At 39.3% G+C, this 19,450-nt stretch overlaps 1 protein-coding gene across 1 annotated transcript in view; it reads right to left on the bottom strand.

Moving 5' to 3' along the window:
- Positions 1-19,450, bottom strand: part of RAB3C (RAB3C, member RAS oncogene family) — a 132,572-nt gene that overhangs the window by 46,199 nt on the left and 66,923 nt on the right. The window contains exon 3 of the mRNA XM_059833988.1: positions 18,655-18,773. Within this exon, the coding sequence (XP_059689971.1) occupies positions 18,655-18,773 (119 nt within the window). The remainder of the gene's footprint in view (positions 1-18,654; positions 18,774-19,450) is intronic.

The following is a 19,450-nucleotide window of genomic DNA, read 5'->3' as shown; positions in this document are numbered from 1 at the left end:
TTTATTTTGCACTTATGTCTTTTTCTTTATTATATAGTCATCTGCCTAAAAGCCAAAGCCCAAAGGAATAACTTACATCCCCCAAATATCCTAATTTACACCTTTATGTGTGCAGAGAAAAAGCAGAAAAAAACAACAAAATAATTAGTCACCTGATTTAACAAAAAGATTCTATCTCATTTTCTTCATGACTTTTGCTTCTTTCCCCTCTGTCTAAATCCTAAACAAAACTGAAAGACATTCCCAGCAGACTTCATTGATAAGGATGAGAAGGAAACCATATACTCCATGGTAAGGTATGTATACATTCTTTACAGAAATTCTCTCTTTCCACTCCCTTAGTTTTCTCATTTTTTTTTACGAAGGAAGAATTCAATTTAAAAAAAAAAATCACCAGGAAATGGTAATCAAAAGAAATGCTAAAAATGCTGATTAACTGCTGAATATTGAAAAAGCAATACTCCAAGCACATATTTTTCAGGCACTTAATTAGGAAGGATTGGCTGATTTCGTCCTTGATGGCCTTAGCTATAGCTGAAAATGAGAAAGCAAAAGACATTTAAAACCTGAATTTTAATAGTGTGGAGGCTGTCAGCTCTCTCTGCAGCAGGTCCTTATGTGTATGAAATTGGCCATGGCTGTAAAAAAGGATAAAATCAAAAAGGAGAGCAACCAATGTAATGAATCAATAGTTTTCAATTAAGTGCAACAGTGCCTTCAGCATAAACAAAAAGTGCAAAAAGTAATACAGTAAAAATGAAGGATGAAACCTGTATTGGCTGATTGACTTAATAATGCTTAAAAGTAAATCCAAACACTTGTGTTTATGAGCATTTCCATCCCGAGGATTCTCATGCAGGATGTATTGAGTTTGTTTTTCTGCTCAAATCTTACCGTATAAGAAAGGAGTGCTGCATTTCCTGGCATTTTTAATTAATAGTCATATCAGTGATGCCTAATAAAAACAACTTAAATATATTCAAATATCAAAATAGTTACTTTATGATGCCATTCACCTCCTTATGAATTTTACTGTTAGGAGAAGATACTTTTTTTTAAAATTGAAATCAGGATCTTTAGTCCAAGTCAGTGCAAGTCTAGGAGAGATCGGTGTTAACTCCACTACAAGAAAGCACTATTAACAGGGTGAATAAGCATAGGAAATACAGAAACAAATTGGACATGTACATACATCATGGAATAAGACAGCTAATGATTCAAGTATTCTACTAAATAAGAATGAGCCTACATTATAATTTGCCTTGACAGGTTTTGCTGCTTGTAAATCTTAATTTTTATTAATTTCCTCCAACATCTTTATTAAAGATAATGAAATCTAGGAACTGGTTTTAATATTCTGTATTTTGGTGAGACTGCTGCAGATCAGATCTTTGCCTTTACAAAGGCAAAAACCACCTGCATGTAATAAAGCTGTGACAGGGACCCACGCAATCTGTGGGATTCTAAGATAACATTTGAATCCAACATGCACATATAGTGCAACTTTACACTTCATACCGCTCCCCCAGTTCTGCCTGACTGGCTAGGCACAGACAGAAGCTAGCAAGGTCTGTCCATAGCTGGGGAATAAGCTGGCTGCATATGAGGCAGCTTTAGTCTGGAAGCCGTAAAAGCAAACTTAAGCACTTTCTCTGTATATGATAATAGGACAGAGCGTGGGAGAGACAGTGTCCTGCTGTCCTCACTTTGCACACCTCATGGAAATCTGAACTGCCTTAACCTACCGAGTAATTTAACATAAGCCTTTACTTTCATCACCTTTCTGTAACTAATTGGATGAACACTGGTAGTTGAAATTCTTCCTTCAGAAAGCAGTGTGAGTTACCAGCCATGCTTAGGGAGAAGAGCTGACTGTGTTCTTACAGCACAGTGGTCCCATACAAGTGGGGATAACTGTGCTTTTCCAAGACATCCCAGCCATCTTGGATGGCACAGTTCTCTGCTGTTTTAAGCTCAGCATGCTTTGAAAGTGCATTCTAGCCCTCAGTGCTAAGGAGATGATTTTGTGGGGAAAGGACTGTCATTATCAGGTTCAGCTTTGTGCTATGAATATACCAGATCAATATTGAAACACCCTTCTTTGGTCTTTTGCTGCACTGTTCTCAACATAACCTTTGCTGTCAGAAAAGTCAACTTCAGCATTTTATTACATAAAATCAGACTGAAATGCAAGAGAGCTGCTTCAGGGACTTTCCAGCAATATGTATGTGTCCATGCATGGTCTCTGGCAGACCCTAAGTGAAAACAGAATCATTCCAAGACTTGTTTAAATATGTTTTACAAACTTCCTTCTACTTTATGAAGTGCTCTCAGTCTGCAGCATTCTCCTTCTTCCTAGCAAAAGCCTTTTCCCTTCCTCCTTCATCCCTTTCCATGAAACCTTTCACCAGTTAAGTGAAGTGGGGATAAACCCCATTTTTGGAAGAGGAGTCTCGAGAAGTTGCTGGTGTTCTGGATTCAGGAGAAAAACTAAGAACACCAGCAAAAGTGAAGATGTCAATAGGCTAGAGGGTATAGAAGACAGCCACAGAGTAGTGAGAAATGATTTTTAAAGAGCTGCAGAGGAGACTAGGGAGAGAAATCAGCATGAGGGGATGTATGAATTAAATAAAGATCAATAACAGAAATACCAAATAAAGACAAGCTTCCAGCAGCAGTTCCCAAGCGACTTTGGTGTGTGAGCCTCCTGCTCCATCCCAGTCACAGTCTGAAGACATGTGCTCAAGCTGTGGGGGATGATCCATGCTGCCTCATTCCCCAGCACTCACTCAGCTCCTTCTGATTAGTGGCATCTTCTGGTTCCTGCAGGTCTCTGCGATACCTCCTGCAGCCCTGTGACCCCCACTCCCGCTACAAGGACTGTGCCCCTCAGCAAGTGCTGCTGCCCTTCACTACTGCAGAAGCTGACTTGAGGAAAGCTCTGAATGATAAAACAGTGTGACCAGCAGGAGTAGGGAGGTGATCGTGCCCCTGTACTCAGTGCTGGTGAGGCCACACCTCGAATAGTGTGTTCAGTTTTGGGCCCTTCACTACAAGAAGGACATTGAGGTGCTGGAGCGTGTCCAGAGAAGGGCGACGAAGCTGGTGAGGGGTCTGGAGCACAAGTCTTATGAGGAGCGGCTGAGGGAACTGGGGTTGTTCAGTCTGGAGAAGAGGAGGCTGAGGGGAGACCTTATCGCTCTCTACAACTACCTGAAAGGGGGTTGCAGAGAGGTGGGTGTTGGTCTCTTCTCCCAAGTGACTAGTGACAGGACAGGAGGAAATGGACTCAAGTTGCGCCAGGGGAGGTTTAGGCTGGATATTAGGAAAAATTTCTTTACCGAGAGAGTGGTGAAGCACTGGAACAGGCTGCCCAGGGAGGTGGTGGAGTCACCATCACTGGAGGTGTTCAAGGAATGTGTGGGCGTGGCATTGCGGGACATGGTTTAGGGGGCATGGTGGTGTTGGGTTGATGGTTGGACTTGATGATCTTACAGGTCTTTTCCAACCTTACTGATTCTGTAGTTCTGTGATTCCATGATGTCTGATCACCTTCCAGTCCTTCTCTACTAGAAATATACCTACTTTCCAACATAACTGCCACTCTTGACAAGCACCCTTTCTTCTCCTTGGCTGATTTGGAGGACCTATCTCTTTTTTCAGATCCCTTCTTTAAAAACCTCCTTTTTGTCCATTTGGGATTTTGCCATCCTCTCCAAAAAGGAGACAGGGTCTCAGATCATTTTTTGCTCTCTCTATCTGCACTCCCTGTTTGCTGTGTGGGACAGCACTTTTGGTGTCTTTAACAGAGCTGCAGTTTTGTCACCCCCTTGCACCGTTCCCTTCTGCCTCCTGGGACATTTCACATTAAGCTGGCAGGACAACTCTTGTAAGCTCTGACTGGATTATCCTTCTGTGACTTTACTGGGAAAGAAAGAAATATTTAAGTATAGAACTGGACTTAAAACAAAGTAAGCTTTAGCGCAAGGCTTGCAGTTTAGATAGTCTTATATAAGAGCTTGTAATATATCCCAAATTTCTTGATAATATGAGCCCTGGAAGTTCTCTCCTTTGGGAGGGCAAAAATGAAGACACCTACATACTTATTTAAATTCTAAAATCTTAACTTAAATATGAGGAAAAGATTAGTTTTTCTTTTCTTAGTAACACACTGGATCCGGAAGACTGTTTTACTGTGCTAGACAGTATGAAAAGCCCTTTAACAACCTCAGATAAATCCGGACTTCCCCTCTAGCTATCATACCCATGCTTTTGTTTATATATCTAAGCTTTGACTGCAGTAACTAACCCAGTGAAGAGTCTCCATGGAGACTGAAAAGTCATTTTAAACACCCATGACTTTCAGAATATAAATCTCTCTTAACAGATACTGTATGAATTTTCAGCTAGAGGCAACATCTCCTGATCATTCTTGGTTACTTTTGTATTTTCTGTAATCTACTCATGTAAATACACACATAGATAACAAAACTCTCTGAAGATTATGAAAAATGAATAAGTGTTTGTATTTAAGATGAACTATCAGTATTGATTCTTCTTGATCTATGAAGCAAATGTCTTTAAATCTGCTTAGAAATATAACTATGTAAAGTGTTGAGCATTTCTGGTTTAAAAGCTCAGAAAAAAAGCAGATTATAAAGGCTGTGCTAAATAAAGAGAGAGGCTAAGATGGCTAATTTCAATTTTTGCATCTAGAAATATAATACAAAATTGATATTTATTATTTCTCTCAACCTTTCCACTGCTTACACACATGTAATTTTAATCTATGTCTCTCTTTTTTTTTTTCTTTTCTTTTAATTGCAGATGCAGGTTTCTTGTGGGTGACTTGTCACTGGGTCTTAATGATGTGTTTGCTGATTCTCTCCCAGCAACCAAAACTGAAAGGACTGATATTAAATATTACATCAAAGGAAGGTTTGCATCCCCATCCTTTCTGGATGGTTCATATTTTGTTCTCTCCTTTTCTCCCAGAGGCTGTAACATTCAGTTCTATTATCTCCTTGTTTGTAGCAAGGGAGCTATAATACTCAGGCTTCTCTCACTGATTAGCAGTAGAAACTGCTGAAGTCCTGTTGTTTTTTCAGAATTGTTTTGAAACAGAATTTATTTGTTGTTCTTTCTTTATTTTTGCTTCCTTTAGTACACTTTGCGTCTGTTAATGTATACACATAGCTAAGTGCGAATTTCCTGTGTTCAGTTAATACGGATTTCCTACAGTGTTTTGCCCTCCAGGAACAACAGGAAAAACAACCACTGCACATAACAGAGGATAGTTTTGTTGTTTAGTGTACATCTGAAAGGCACAGTTTAAAATGTAGATATGGAAAAACTGGGGATGTCATGCAGATTTGTCTCTGTCAAACTGGGCCTGAAATCAGTTTTATCAGTATTATAGTTTTCCAAGTGACCCATTCCCTATCAATTGTTTTTTAATTGATATTACACTTTCTTTTCACTTGCTGTGAACAAAGCACTGTAAATAGAGACTTATAGTGCAACTTACAGGAGGCAATTCAAGATACAATACATTGATTTATTCTCCCCCTTGGAGTATGTTCCTCTTATGATGTGAGCTCATGGCAGAGCATGTTTGCTACAAGTAGAGGGGAGTGGAGAGCTTATGAAAGCCTTCCCTGCTGTGAACATTGCACAGCTACAACTCTTCTCGTGATTTCATGGGTGAATCAAAATTTAGCTGCATTTTTAAAAATCCCAGTGGTAGCAAGAAAGAGGAAAGGATGGAGTGAGGCCCTATTGTCCCTGGTAGAGTTAGAGCTGACCTGGTATGTGGCAGCATCTGCTTCTCCACAATTTGCTCAGTGTTTCCAGGTGTTATGCACAGACCCAGTGCCTTCTACCTCCCTCTCCCCAGCTCCACTGAAACCATAGTTCACAATCTTCTGCTGAAGCACTAATGTATAGATGAAATACTTGTCACATACGATAACTGAGCTGTCACTGCCTGACCCCTTGCAAGGAACATCCCTAAATTGCTGTGGCTATGTATGCTGGCTTTTGTCACAGGGAAAATTGCAAAGACTTTGCAGGAATAATTTGTATTTAAAGTCTATACTGCAGGAACTAAGCACTGCACAGTGATATCCAAGTTTGGGTGGAGCAAAGTAACTTAAGTATTGGAAACAGTTTTATCCCAGAATCTCACTGGGGCATCTCAGCTAGCTTGCATTTTTCTGTGCAGCATTGCATTATACAGCAAAGGCAACAGCAACATATTCAGCCACTGAGATGGTCCTCAGCTGTTTAGTGGCCAGCAGAGAGAAGGATTAGAGCAGAAAGACAGTCCCTCCTCTGGTCCCTCTTGAGATTTTTATAAGCAGCTTGTGACCTCCAAGGCTCACTGTTTTCTCTGCCAGTTCTGCAAGGGTATCACACGATGTCTGGAGAAATTAGGTGCTGTTGAAGTATGTTTTCCGCTAAAGCCTATTTAATAAACACACAAAACCTTGGCTCAAATAGAAGACAGGCTTTTCTGTCCTATTTATTCTCCAGAAAGAGAAAGGCCCTAATACCTCTTGTATTGTGGGAAACATGAGTGAGCACTGGGTAGAAGTAGAACCTCTAATTTGGATTAACAAGATATTTTCCCTTCTTTTTCCTTATTTTATAATAACTCTATAGTCATAAATCTAGAAATTCAGAAACATTTATTTGTCTTTAACATGCTGACAGCCAACACTAAGGGGATAGACAGGTTCTTTCAGGGATCCTTGGAAGAATGATGACGGCACTAAATCGAGGTTACAATCAAAGATTTATTTTCTTAACAGAATTTTATGATTAGTATAGCACACATTAGATTATGATTAGAAGAGCACAGGATTTCTGCAAGCAGAATCAGTGTAGTACAATCTATAAGTAGTGTAATACAGAATTTATATTACAACTTCTGATTTCTAATCCCTTAGACCTTAACTAATGCATGATCTCTAATCACTTAGACCCTCTTCAGACTGGGTCAGATCTTAATACATGGTTTGCTGTATCAATATAACAATCATAATCTAGACTCAAGAATCATATAAAAGAAGACAAGTCACTCACTTGGTCCTTGGAGGGTGCAGATGATGGTGGAGGCATCCCTGGCCACCCAGGGGTCCTGGGTATCACTGTCCAGCAGCAGCTCCAGTCCAGGTTCCCACTTAGGACTTGTAACTGCTTAATTTTAGAGACAGTGCTTTGGGTGCTGTTACACTTCCCTGTTCTGTGACAGGGCGATCACCACCTGGTTGGCCAGGTGCCTGAGACTTTCAAGGCCGGTGAGGAAGGGAGTAATAGACCTGGCACCCAGGAACTTTGAGGCAGCTAGGGAGAGGAAGAAGAAATCTGTTTGGCTTGTCTGCTTGGTTCACAAGACCTTCAGGACCTGATAATAAGGGAAAGGGAATGAATATGTGACCAGCTCGGTCACAGAGGATGGCTTATAAAATGGTGTTAGTTATGCTAACCATATTACCAGGAGGTTGGGAGCAGGGGGTACCAGTCACACCTGCATATGATAAAAATAGATTTCCTGATGTAAACTCCTTCTTGAGGCTGTAGTTTCGGATTTTTTGTAACAATTAGGCAGATCTATTTGTAATGCTTTTACAGGTCTGCTGGATTTGTACCAGACATAGTCTGTTCAAGACTATCTGTGTCCTGAGCTTCCTAAGAAGCTGAAATACACAGTTCTTCAAGTACCATGCAATTTGCTCTTACAGCCAGCTGGAATCTACCACTACCACCATAATAGGTTTAAGATCTGTTTTAAGAAACTGAAATTTCCAAAAGTTAAATTGTTCATGCCCTGATGTTCTCTGTGTGACTTTGGCAGTGGCTCAAACAACAAATGGGTCTGAAAAAAATGGACTTTTTTTTTTTAAATCGAAAACATTCATTATTAAGAATTCACTACGAATGTCTTAGTTTAATGGTCAAGGCCTTGCAATATTCTGATGAAAGACACTCTAAAGGTTGCTTCATTTGCAGGCCAGACCTAAATAGCATTAAGTTATGCTTTGAAAATAACCACTATTACTGGGTTACATTGCCATGTCACTTTGCAGTTTGGGTTTCAGTATAAGAACATTGATGGCACTTCTGCTTGATCAGAGGGCTGAATTCCAATAAAACTTGTTGTACTCACCCACATACAGCCTGTATCTCACACAGCTATTATCCTTTTAAAACTGCCAATGCTTGACACTCTAAACAAGCTGTGTTAAAATCAGAGGCAGAGGAAAGGCGGCATCAAAAGCAGAAGAGCTAGCAGGGGAAAGGAAGAAGCCCAAAAGGGAGCAGAGGTGAGGAAGCTAATGAGGGAGAGGGAACTCAGTTAAACTTCTTCAGACTGCCCACAAGGCTGTATGCTGCTTTGCTGCTGAGTCGCATGGTCTCAGTTTTGTTGGCTTTTTGAGCGAGTAACCTCCAGGCTGCATGAATGAAACTGCAGCCTTTAGTGCTACTGACATGTATCCCAATCCGCAGAAGATAACTGCAAATCTGGAATCCCCCAAAGGAACATCTCCTTCAGCTAATCTCAGGGTTTGAATTTGGTGCAGGGGCCATGCTATTCCTCTGAAGTTAATAATAACAGATTTAGAGTATTAGAGTAGGGAAAAAAGTAAATCTTGTGCAACTTGAGCTGAGAGTGGGAACTGTTTAGGGACATTACTGAGTCACTGACAAGACTCACGTGTTGTTGGCTGGCAGCAGAGCTTTCATTTGGGAATGCTGAACGGCAGTGTAACTTTGTAAACACGCACAGTTACAGGGAGATAAAAAGAGTATATTAGTTACTCTTCATCCAATAAAAACTATCATTGCCACAAGATTTTATGACATTTATTACTAACAAAAGTAAATATCGCGAGTTGATGATAACATGCCAGGTTTTGTTTCTTTTGCTACTGGCTGTGTCTCTCTGTAAGATAATGAGACAGACTAGACTAAATACTGGAATCAGTCTTTCATACACCACCTTTAGTTATATTACCATGCTTAAGTTTGTTTATCTTCCTAATAAACTCAAGCAGTTCACCACTGGCCTCTCAGAGGCATTTTCCACTTTAACTTTTTGAAAAATAGAAGTGTTATCATAGGAAAAAGCAGGCAAAACTGAAAATATCGTTAAGAGTATCTTAGCATGGTCTAATTAATGGATAGCAGTTCAGCATGGCAGCAGCATTTAGATGCTACTCTGATCATCTGGTTTGCTTTCATCTACCTCAGTGTAACCTTCAGTGACCATATCTGAAGAAGAGCAGGATCTGGTACAAAACTAAAGACACCTCCTTTATTTAACAACAGTTCTCTGAATGGCTGAGTATCTATATGGCCTCATCAGCCATGCAATGAAACTCCACTTTGAAATTTCCAGTCTAACAAAGAGAGTTTATGTTCACACTGCCATATCTGTGCTATTATTATTAAATATTGATGTTCAGTTCAGTTGCTAGCTAAGAGATAGCAGGCTACAAAATAGGTATCTTCTGTTTCTTGCTGTGTGATCATAAAGAGCAATGGGCAGAAACTCACGAACTAGAGGATAATTCTGCCACATATGCTCCTGGGAATTAGAACTGAAGTATGGGGATAGTTAAGTCAGACCTCTCTTCTTTCCAGATGTAGATAGTAGCCAGGCATGAAGTGCTAGTTTGTCATGTTTTCCCAAATAAAAGATTTTGGTGGTTTCATATCAAACAGGACTGCCACATTTTTATGATTGAGGAAAAAAGGCCTAGGAAAGAAGCAATGCAGCCTTCCTTACTACTGCCTAGCTCTAACGACAAGAGAAGAAATTAATCGCAAGAACTGCACCCCTTGTCTGTAGGGGTGGGGGCTGTAGAGGAGGTGCAGCCACACTCATGATGTAGTTACCAGTCTGCAGCGGGTGCTAACAGAGAGGCTGCAATCCGTGATGCTACAATAAGTCCTGTCTAGCTATGGCCAACAGCAGTCCTAATCAACTACCATGTGAGCTGAAATAAAAAAAAAAAAAAAAAAAGGCAGCTATTTAAGCCACTCACTAGGCCAGGTAGGTCCAGTGGAAGTCAAGAGTGACTTAGTCTTGCTGGCGAATTCCTGAAGCATATTACTGAGATTAACTCCACTGAGGAGCTCCACTCAGCCACCAGTGACTGAACAAGATCTGGGTGAGTGATTGCTATCAACGACTTCATGACTGTGCTGCCTGATCTCAGATTTGAGGGAAGAGAAAGACATGGAGCACCCTGAGAGAATTCTGTCCTGGCAGTATTTATTCCCTTTTCTTAGTAGACTCCCCACTGGCAGCATTAATACGGTTTGATGCAGCTGAGGACAGTTGAATGAACACCCTGATATGGGATGGCTGCTTAGTATCTAAATGGCACATCTATAGTGAAGGAGGTTCGGGGAGGGTATAGGGCCTTCTGCAGAAGCAGTTAGTCCCACAGCAAAATACATGAAAAGAACAAGTGTGAGTAAGGGCCAATAGGACCAAGAGCCACATATGGATAATTTCAGTTCCACAAGTGTGTTTCTTTCTATGGTTTAAGAACATAAAAATAGGAAAGAATGAAAAATGTCAAGAAAATGTAACAGCTGTCTTTCCTGATTCACTGCTACAATGTGTGAATCATTTTTTTGACAGTAAACCTACTGAAAACATTTTATGATGAGGTTTGAACATTTAAATCGAAGGTTTACTATTTTCAAGACAAAAAACACTTAGATAAGGATTTGCATAAATTTCCATGTGTAATATGCATATTTAAATTCAGTGTTTAGTAAAAAGAAAAAGATAAGACAATATCTTCATCAAAGCAATGTTGTCCAGGCTACTGTGCTGTTTAAGCCTAACATCAGATACCTTATCAGGAAAAGCCTTTAAAAAAACAGGCATAGGTTCTTTTTTGTCACTGAGAGTTTTCCAGGCAAACCTAAAGCCATGTATTTGGCAATGTCAGTGATAAGAGAGGGTAATACATTACTTTTTGGCACACCCAAAACTTCAAGCAACAAATAGATAGTTTGGATGACATTGAATATTTTTTGTTGGTCTGTCATAAGTGACCTACTGAAAATTATAGAAACCTGTAATTAAAAACATAAAACAATCTATCTGCAGCATTTTCTTATCATCATAGATGCCTTTTTTTTAAGGAAGGCTCAGTTGCCGTGTATGCTGCTCCTCAAATCTCTAGGGATATGCCCCACCCTTGAGTCTGAAATGCGGGGACACACTTCTTTAGGATATGCTGGGAGAAATGCTGTGGAAGACTTTGGAGTAGGTCTGTGAAACTGGAAAGCATGTAGATGGTTTGACCTGGCACCGGTTTAGCATTTGTGAGCCAAAGTTTGATGACAGACTTTTGAGGGAAAAGATAAGATGTCATCTCAGAAAACTAAGTTTTCCGTGTGCAATTTGCTACATCAGGAATTCCATACCAAACAATAGGTGAAAAACAGCTAAGCAAACTGACCTGGAATAAAGACTTTTGTTTAAATATTTTAAAACACATTTGTTCCACCAAGAATAACTTTTTGATAAATGTCTCGATACAATTTTGAGTGAGAAAAAATATTTTTTTAGAAAAAAAATCTAATTTGCCACTGGCCTTAGTTCTTCTCACAGGAATAAAAAATGAAAAGAAAAAGTGAAAAGAATTTTAGTGTCATTTTGTGCATAACAGAAATCCGTTTCCAACAGTGAATATTAAAAGGGAAAACTGTAAATTTCATGTAATTGCAACTGCTAACAGTATTTCAAATTGTAAAATGTGGTTTTGTTTCCTATATTTAAGTCTGTAAGACTATGTTCATCCATTGTGCAGAAGAAAAACTTAGACTCAAATGAAAAAATATACCAAACTGTGATTCTTTTGAAATATTAATCCTTAAATTTCACCCTCTTCTGTTCACAGAATATAATTTGTGCAATTTTAGTGTTTCTTTTGTTTTAAATAGGGGAATGACATGAAACTATCCACCAATGTGCAATTTCTTGCATCTGCTTGGCTGAAAACTATAACTATGTCAAAAAAACAGGGAATCTGCTTAAATCTCTGTCCATACCAAGCCCAGGTTAATACATTTAATATCAGTGTGGTCCATCAAAATATTTTTCCAGCCAGCTCTAAGCTGCATTGCTGTGTGGAGGTTGCTGTCAGCTACGTGGCAGACTCTCAGTTTGTGGGTGGATCACTAGTGGACACAATGCAGCCTGTGTCCAGACAGAGGCCCATTGGACAGAGCTCCTTTGGATGTGTGCAGGGAATGGCATACATGGCTTGCATCTGCGCTCTCTGCAGCAGAAATGCACATACATGCGTGCTGCATGTCAGGTCATGTATTTTGGCAAAGAGGGATGGACGCTAAGTTTGCCTAGAAGCACTTTCCAGATTTTTTCCCTGATATACAGCAAATAATGGATTTTTCTTAAATGATAGAACTAAGTTCAATATTGAGAGGGAAAAGAAAAACAATCTGTCTGTAGGTCAAGCATGTGCTGAGCATGAATATTAGACTGAGATTTTAGAGGTGAAAGTAAAAAGAAGGTATCCTTTAGAACATATGTTCTTTAGAAGTGCATGTAGCAGTGTGCTGATATTAACTTAATGGGCTTAATTTGCTTTGAGGCCTTCTTACATTCGCCCATTAACATGCCAATGTATTTTCCAATTTTATTTTTTCTCTTAATAACAATTCAAAAAATGCCATCATGTCTATTACTACAAGAGAGACACAATAGAACACAGAAAAAAACAATTTCTAAGGCACTGTAGCCGTAGCTGCTAACTTATAGCTCACCTGAGGTGCTAAAAAGAAAGAAAAAGCTTATAGTTTGAAGAAATGGAACAATTTTTTCCACCACGTTGTCCAGAATGACATCTAGTACTGGCATATCCAGTAAATCCAGCTGCCAAATGCTCTGTTGTAGTGAATGCTCATATTTTTAAAGCCTTAATTCTGAATGTAACCTTGAATTGATAATAGCATAGTCATTCTTCAAGCTTCTGCTTTAAAACAATCTTAAATGATACCCTTAAGAATTTAATTCAAGCCATGTATATTATAGGAAAAAACCCCCACATTCTGTTAATGGCTGAACTCATGCTACACAGCTCAGGATCTACTCTGGTCTTACGTGATGGCTACTGCTTCATTTTTATCGTCTTTGCCCAGATCCAATTTCTAGTAACAATCTCCCATGTGTTATGGGCACAGATGAAGGATGCACAATCAGTATTTCATTCTGTTGGCTTTAATATGAAATTAACTTAATTTTCATGCTGTTCCAAGCATACTGGTTAGTACTAAATTCTGCAAATATCTCATACAGAAATACAGAAGTAAACACAGCACAATAGAGTTCTTAAAATCACAAATTGCCTGCTGTGTCCTATGACTCTGTCTCCTTCATAAAATAGGCAGTTTATATACCTTCTGCCAGTTGATTCCTTCTCACAGGTGATGAGCTTGAGCAGACTGATGAGGGTGAGCTATTTAAATGACAACAGAGAAAAAAGCAAGAGAAAAAGAGGAAAGAGAAGCATCTTTCATGGAAGACCCTCTGAATTTCTTAAGATGTGTAAACATAATCCTTTCCAATGGGGACATTAAAAAGTATCCCTCTTATCATTTTTGAGAAATACTTTATTTCTTAAAGAGCGAGGGCAATCAATGTTTTGCCTAGGATGCTGTTCTCCCTGCTCTGGTAAGCCTCAGCCAAAAATGCAAGGAAGAACCGAATCTGTAGACCCTGACAGGCTTACAAAACACAGATCATCTGAAAACATCAATAATTCAAAGCCTCTTACGCTCCTTCAGCCTTGTGTGTCTCCGAGGAAGCATCCCTGAATCTGACAATTCAGCAATGTGAAATTCTCACATTTTGAATTCCTGCATAAGGAAGCCCTCCACAGCAGTGCCTTCAGCAGTCACCAGACAATGATAAAGATACTGCTGGACAAACACTTGAAGCTGGGTCAATGTTTTCAGGTGCAGAGGAGCAACTTAAAGTGAGTGTAAACAACTATACACAATGTGCTCTCTGTCCCTGCCTAGCCTTCTGACTTAGCAAAGTTTCAAGACTAGGGTTTCAATCTAGAACATAAAACTTCAGGCTTTTAGATCTGCTGTTTCTGACCTAGCCGGAGACTCTGCATTAGAAATATCCTGAGTATAAATAACTCTTTGACTCCAAATCAGTCATTATAAGTCTAGAAAGGTTGTATTTATAAAACCAGATTTAACTTCAACTCAGAGGTATTTAATTTCCTGGCACTTCTATAGAACTCAACATGCTGAGTTGATAGCATTTGCAAAGATAGTACAAAGCCTTCACCCTCTCCTTTCTACTGTGAGGTACCACTGCCATAAAGCTAACACCTTATGTGGACTGAACCACTAAGAGGAAAGGGGGCATAACAGCTCCTAGTGAAATGTAATAATGGAAAAGGATAACAAATGTAAATGCTACAGGTGGTAGTATAAAAGAGGAATATATGCAACCACTGTGATACTACAATGGAACTAAACCAAATATGCATTGAAGTGGCATGGAGCCATTCTCAACATTCACTTATTTCCCCTTCAGATTTAATAAGAAGGAATTTTTAAAGAAAATCAGATTCCACTAGGCTAATTACTTGAAAAGTGTGGATGCTGTCTAAAGAATTCAGCTACATGGGATGTTTTGGTGATTTCCTGTTTCACATTTAGACCTCAGACAGGCATAAAACAATGCCCTACAAGTGGTTCCTATTTATAGGAAAGAAATCTGTTCCCATAATCTGCATCTTTTTAGGGTGGCATGACCAACATGCAACTACTGCAAGGTACACACCTTGCACTTGCAGCGTTAGCTGCATTTCTGAAGGAAAAAGCCTTCTAGAAAAGGCAGCTTCAAAATCTGGGCAGAGCTCCATAGGAGATCTGCTGAGTCAAAGCGTGATGGATTTTCTGTTTCTGCTAGCAGCCAGATTTTCAGTACACATCCACTCTCCCTGAATAAAAACAGAAACTGTTGGTCCTTGTGAATTCTGAAAATCTCTGTCTATAAAGGAGAACACTGTTCAGTGCTGTGACTACTGCCACTGGCATTTTCTTCAGAGGAAACACAGAGACCTAAAATTGAAGAGTAATACTCTTCGATTATTTTATCAAAGTTTTTAAACATTTAGACTAACTGGTGATAAAGTCTGTAGATGGTAGAAAAAATAGCCAAATGGTAAAAAATTATTAAGGACCTGTCAATTTTGTAGGTCAGTCTGAACTGTCTGCCAGGCTAGGCTCATTTAAACAGCATCTGTTGTAGTATGTGTGAAACCATACAGGGAAAATAGCTATTCAGAGAACACAGGTTAGTTGAACATACTCTAGAAGGCAGCAATTCTGAAGTGACTGAACACTTATAGGACATGAGCACTGGCAGTGTATTCTTAGCATCATCCTCTGGATGAGACTGAAGGCAATAAATCACTGGGTGTACATACAGCAGAAGTATCAGAAGTACTGACTCAACATTTCTCATGCCAAAAGTTTTTGAATCTCGAAAAAAATATCTCTGTGTAGGTTACAATTTTTGTTGTAACTGTAATTTTCAGTCTTTAAGGTTTTTTAACTTTAGCTAGGGAAGGTAAGAGATGAATGTTTCCTGAAGTGTCTGCAGTATGGTTGACGTTTATTGCACCTTCAAGTCACTTAGCTAAGCTTTTAGACAAAACCCTTTCTCAGCTTCACAGAGTGGTGGACAAATGCTTGGCTACTGTTGCATATATTGGTGTTAATAGGTTTAGATAAAATTACAGATACTGATTTTTTTTAAATGTAAAATGTTAATAGACAAATTAGATATAGAACTTCTTACAGCTGGATAGATTCATGCTGACCTAGGCATGGCATCTAGAAATATGACTATCCATCTGTTGTTATAAAGGCAATCCCAACACACATTTTAAACCAAACTCCTTTATCCAAATCTAAAAACACCTGTAGATTCATTGTCCTGACTGCAGTGCAGTTTCTAGATCAAGCCTTGAAGCTGATGTGATTTGAGCTTGGATTTGGCCCATTGCGCACATACATGAAATGGAATCACTGCCTTCAGAGGCACATTTATCACAAAGAAAAGCGTTTTAAGCGCCAAAGAGGCTCTTAAACACCCCCCCCCCCCCCCATCTTTCACAAATGTACAGACACATGCGCATAGCCCTGCTTGCTTTTCTGCAGCACTGGTAATTGCAAGTTTTCTTTAACTTCTCTCACATTCAGAAGCAAGCTGTAGTTTTATAATTACTATCAAAATTGGAGCATGGGCTAATCAAAATCAACTATCAGCTGTGAGATGGGAGGAATAAAACAGAGGAAGAACAGCAGGGCAGCAACTGTGCTCATGAAATTAAAAATAAAAATAACAAGCAAATCTATGTCTCATCCTGACAAGTGAGGCACTCTGCCTCTCTGACATTCCTTTCATCATTCAGATGACTGCTCAATAGCTCTCGGTACATAATAATGCAATCCCTCCTGTCCACCAAATTGCTATAGTAGCTGCCAACTCTTTGTACATCTTCCAGATAAAAATGATGGAAAAATCATATTTCACAAACCTATTTAAGAACTTCACAGCTTTTAAATATTTTCTTGTTTCATTTTACAGGGACTTTTTTTTTTTTTAATTAGTATGAAGCCTAGTTACTTTTCACCAGGAGATAAAGAGTGCCAACCATACCAGATCTAGGAGGCTGGAAAACAAACAGGTGGGAAAATTAATGCTAAGTACTCATATTTATACTTGCTATAAAGAAACCTTTGTGTTGGAGGAAGCTAGATAATACATGGCAGGCCATCTGGTTTGCCCAGAGACACAGCAATGAGATTTGCAGATTACAGCTGGTCCTAGGCAGCCATTATCACCCAGTTAACCAGTGCTTGAAGAGAAATCAGCCCATGGACAAAGAACAGCAGAGGCAAAGCAAGAAAGTGCTTCATCTGGTAGGCCCAGGAAGCAGTGGTGCTGGCAGCCACAACTGCGGGTTCAGCCGGGTGGTTGGGTGCAGTCCTTCATTCCTGTTTGTTAAACTTTCACAGCAGCGTCTATGAATAACACTTTCAGCTACCTCCTGTTAGGTAGGAGATTCTGTCTCATGCTGTTGAACAGAGCAGTACTGACAAATGTGTAACAGCAAGCAGTTTGTACAAAATGGGCAGAACATCCCTTTGGCATAACAAGTCACAGTGAGTAAGCTTGTCGTCTTCTTTGAGTATCAGGCAGAGACTCTTCTCAGATACATTCAATCGTCAGAAAGCCAGTTGTTTGGTCTATACTGGTCATGTAAGCTTACTGGTTCTCTAGTAAATGGAAAGAGATGCTCTTAAAAGAAATTTGGTGTAGAGTTGTAGAGATAACTGATAGAGAGGAGAAAGGGGACACACTCAGGAGTTGTGCCTTTCCACTGGGGGAGTGTGAATTACTACATCCCTAGCGCTTACACAGGAAATGTTAAGCAACCCAAGATCCCATTTCTCATAGAGCAGAATCAAGCTAAGCTTCTTAGTTCTTATTTTCAGAGTGGTGAATGACCAGGCTCAGCAGATACAGACCAAGTAAAACTCCAGGTGTAGAGAGGGAAGGTGCTCCATGGATTCAGTGACACTTTCTACCAAAATAATTAGAAGAGTGTGAACGAAAAAAAGGTTTTTTTCCTAGAGAGTCTGAGGCTGGGTAACAATTCCCATTAGAAATATGCATCACAGCATCACTGCCTTTTACTTTAAGCGTGAAACATGTTCTAACCTTGCCTGTCCTGAAAGAAGTACACAGTGGTGCATATCTTAAAATAATTTTTAAAAAAGCCAAAGAAACATACTGAACCAAGCAAACAAACTCTGAACAAAATCCTCTCTCAAACACAGCTCTCCCATGGGAGCAGCACGCAAGAGAGCATGTGGAGCACACACGACGAATGCTATTCGTATCACTCAGAGCACTGCTAGGAGGCTCTCAGAAATTAAAATAAGAGATCACTGAGATTAACTCTAGTTTTCCTTTTGGGTCAGCTTTACTTAAAAAAGCCTTAGGTTGTTTGGATCCTGACTGACCCATGTCTGATTAAAACGGCACACTTTTATGGAGATATCTTGACATTCACATAATACAAGGTAAGATAAATATCAGCTATTTTACGTTCTGCTATTCTGATGCAGTTTGCTCATAATTTTTACACTTGAGGCACAAGACTGACAGCGTAATGTGTAACCAGCTACAGTTAAAAGCAACATGATGAAAAATTAAATTAAAAGACAACTCCCACACATGGTATCTCATTTTTTTCCATGAAATATGGAAACACTTTCTGGTATCTTAGCAGTAACTTTTCACACCAGCAAGTTGCTGGGTTTAGTAGTATGAATAATGCACATTAACCAAAACCTCAGAAAACAATGGTTACAATGAATTACATGCAACACATTTTAAAGTATTTGTTGTCTTTCCAGAAAAAAACCCACCATATATTTGGGTATAGGAATGCTTGGGCACTGTATTCGGAAATAAGTTTTCCAAAATAATTTACACTGTCACAGCAGGTAAGTGATATCAAATATTCTCTGTTCTATTTAATATGAATTCCAAGTTTTACTTACCAATCCTGCACAGCATTGAAAGATTCTTCATTCGTGATGTCATACATTAAAATGAAGCCCATTGCACCCCGGTAGTAAGCTGTGGTAATTGTTCTGTATCTCTCCTGACCTGCTGTGTCCTGAAACAATATCAAACAAATTTTTTACATTTTGCAAATAAATTGACAAATGATAATGTTTTTTTTTAATAGAAAGAAAACTCTGGCAACAGTTATTGTACAACTTTGCGATCATACTCATAAAACTAATCAAGGGGGAGAAAACGAGAACACCAGGAAAAAGGAGAATTCTGCATTGGATCATAATAAGAGGGACAGATCCACTCTGTCATGAGGTGAGTGTGGAGAGAAGCAGAAAGGCAGGTGGTATATCCTGAGCCATTCACTGATTCATGTCATTCTAACAGAGAGTTGGGTAAGAACTTTGTCTCCTGCTCCTGCCTCATACTTTCCCAGTTTGACAGAGGGGACAGACAAAATCTCAGGTCCTGGATAAAATGTTGGGCATGGAGCTGTGTGGTGTTGGGTGGGTTGGTTTTTGGTGTGTTGTGGTTTGTTGTTGTTGTGTGATGTGGTTTGTTTGGGGTTTTTTTGGTGGGGTTTTTTTTTTTTTTGGTTGGACTTGATGATCTTACAGGTCTTTTCCAACCTTAGTGATTCTGTGATTCTGTGATTCTGTGAAAATAGCATCCTTAAGATCTTCATTATAAGATCAGGATGGCTCCTGAAGTCTGGAAACATCCTGACAAAAAAGACAATGTCTAATTGTTTTGTTCTTGCGATTTTAAGCCATTGGT

This window comes from Gavia stellata, chromosome Z, assembly GCF_030936135.1.
Source record: "Gavia stellata isolate bGavSte3 chromosome Z, bGavSte3.hap2, whole genome shotgun sequence".
Taxonomy (NCBI): Eukaryota; Metazoa; Chordata; class Aves; order Gaviiformes; family Gaviidae; genus Gavia; species Gavia stellata.
This window is presented reverse-complemented; position numbering and strand designations above follow the sequence as displayed.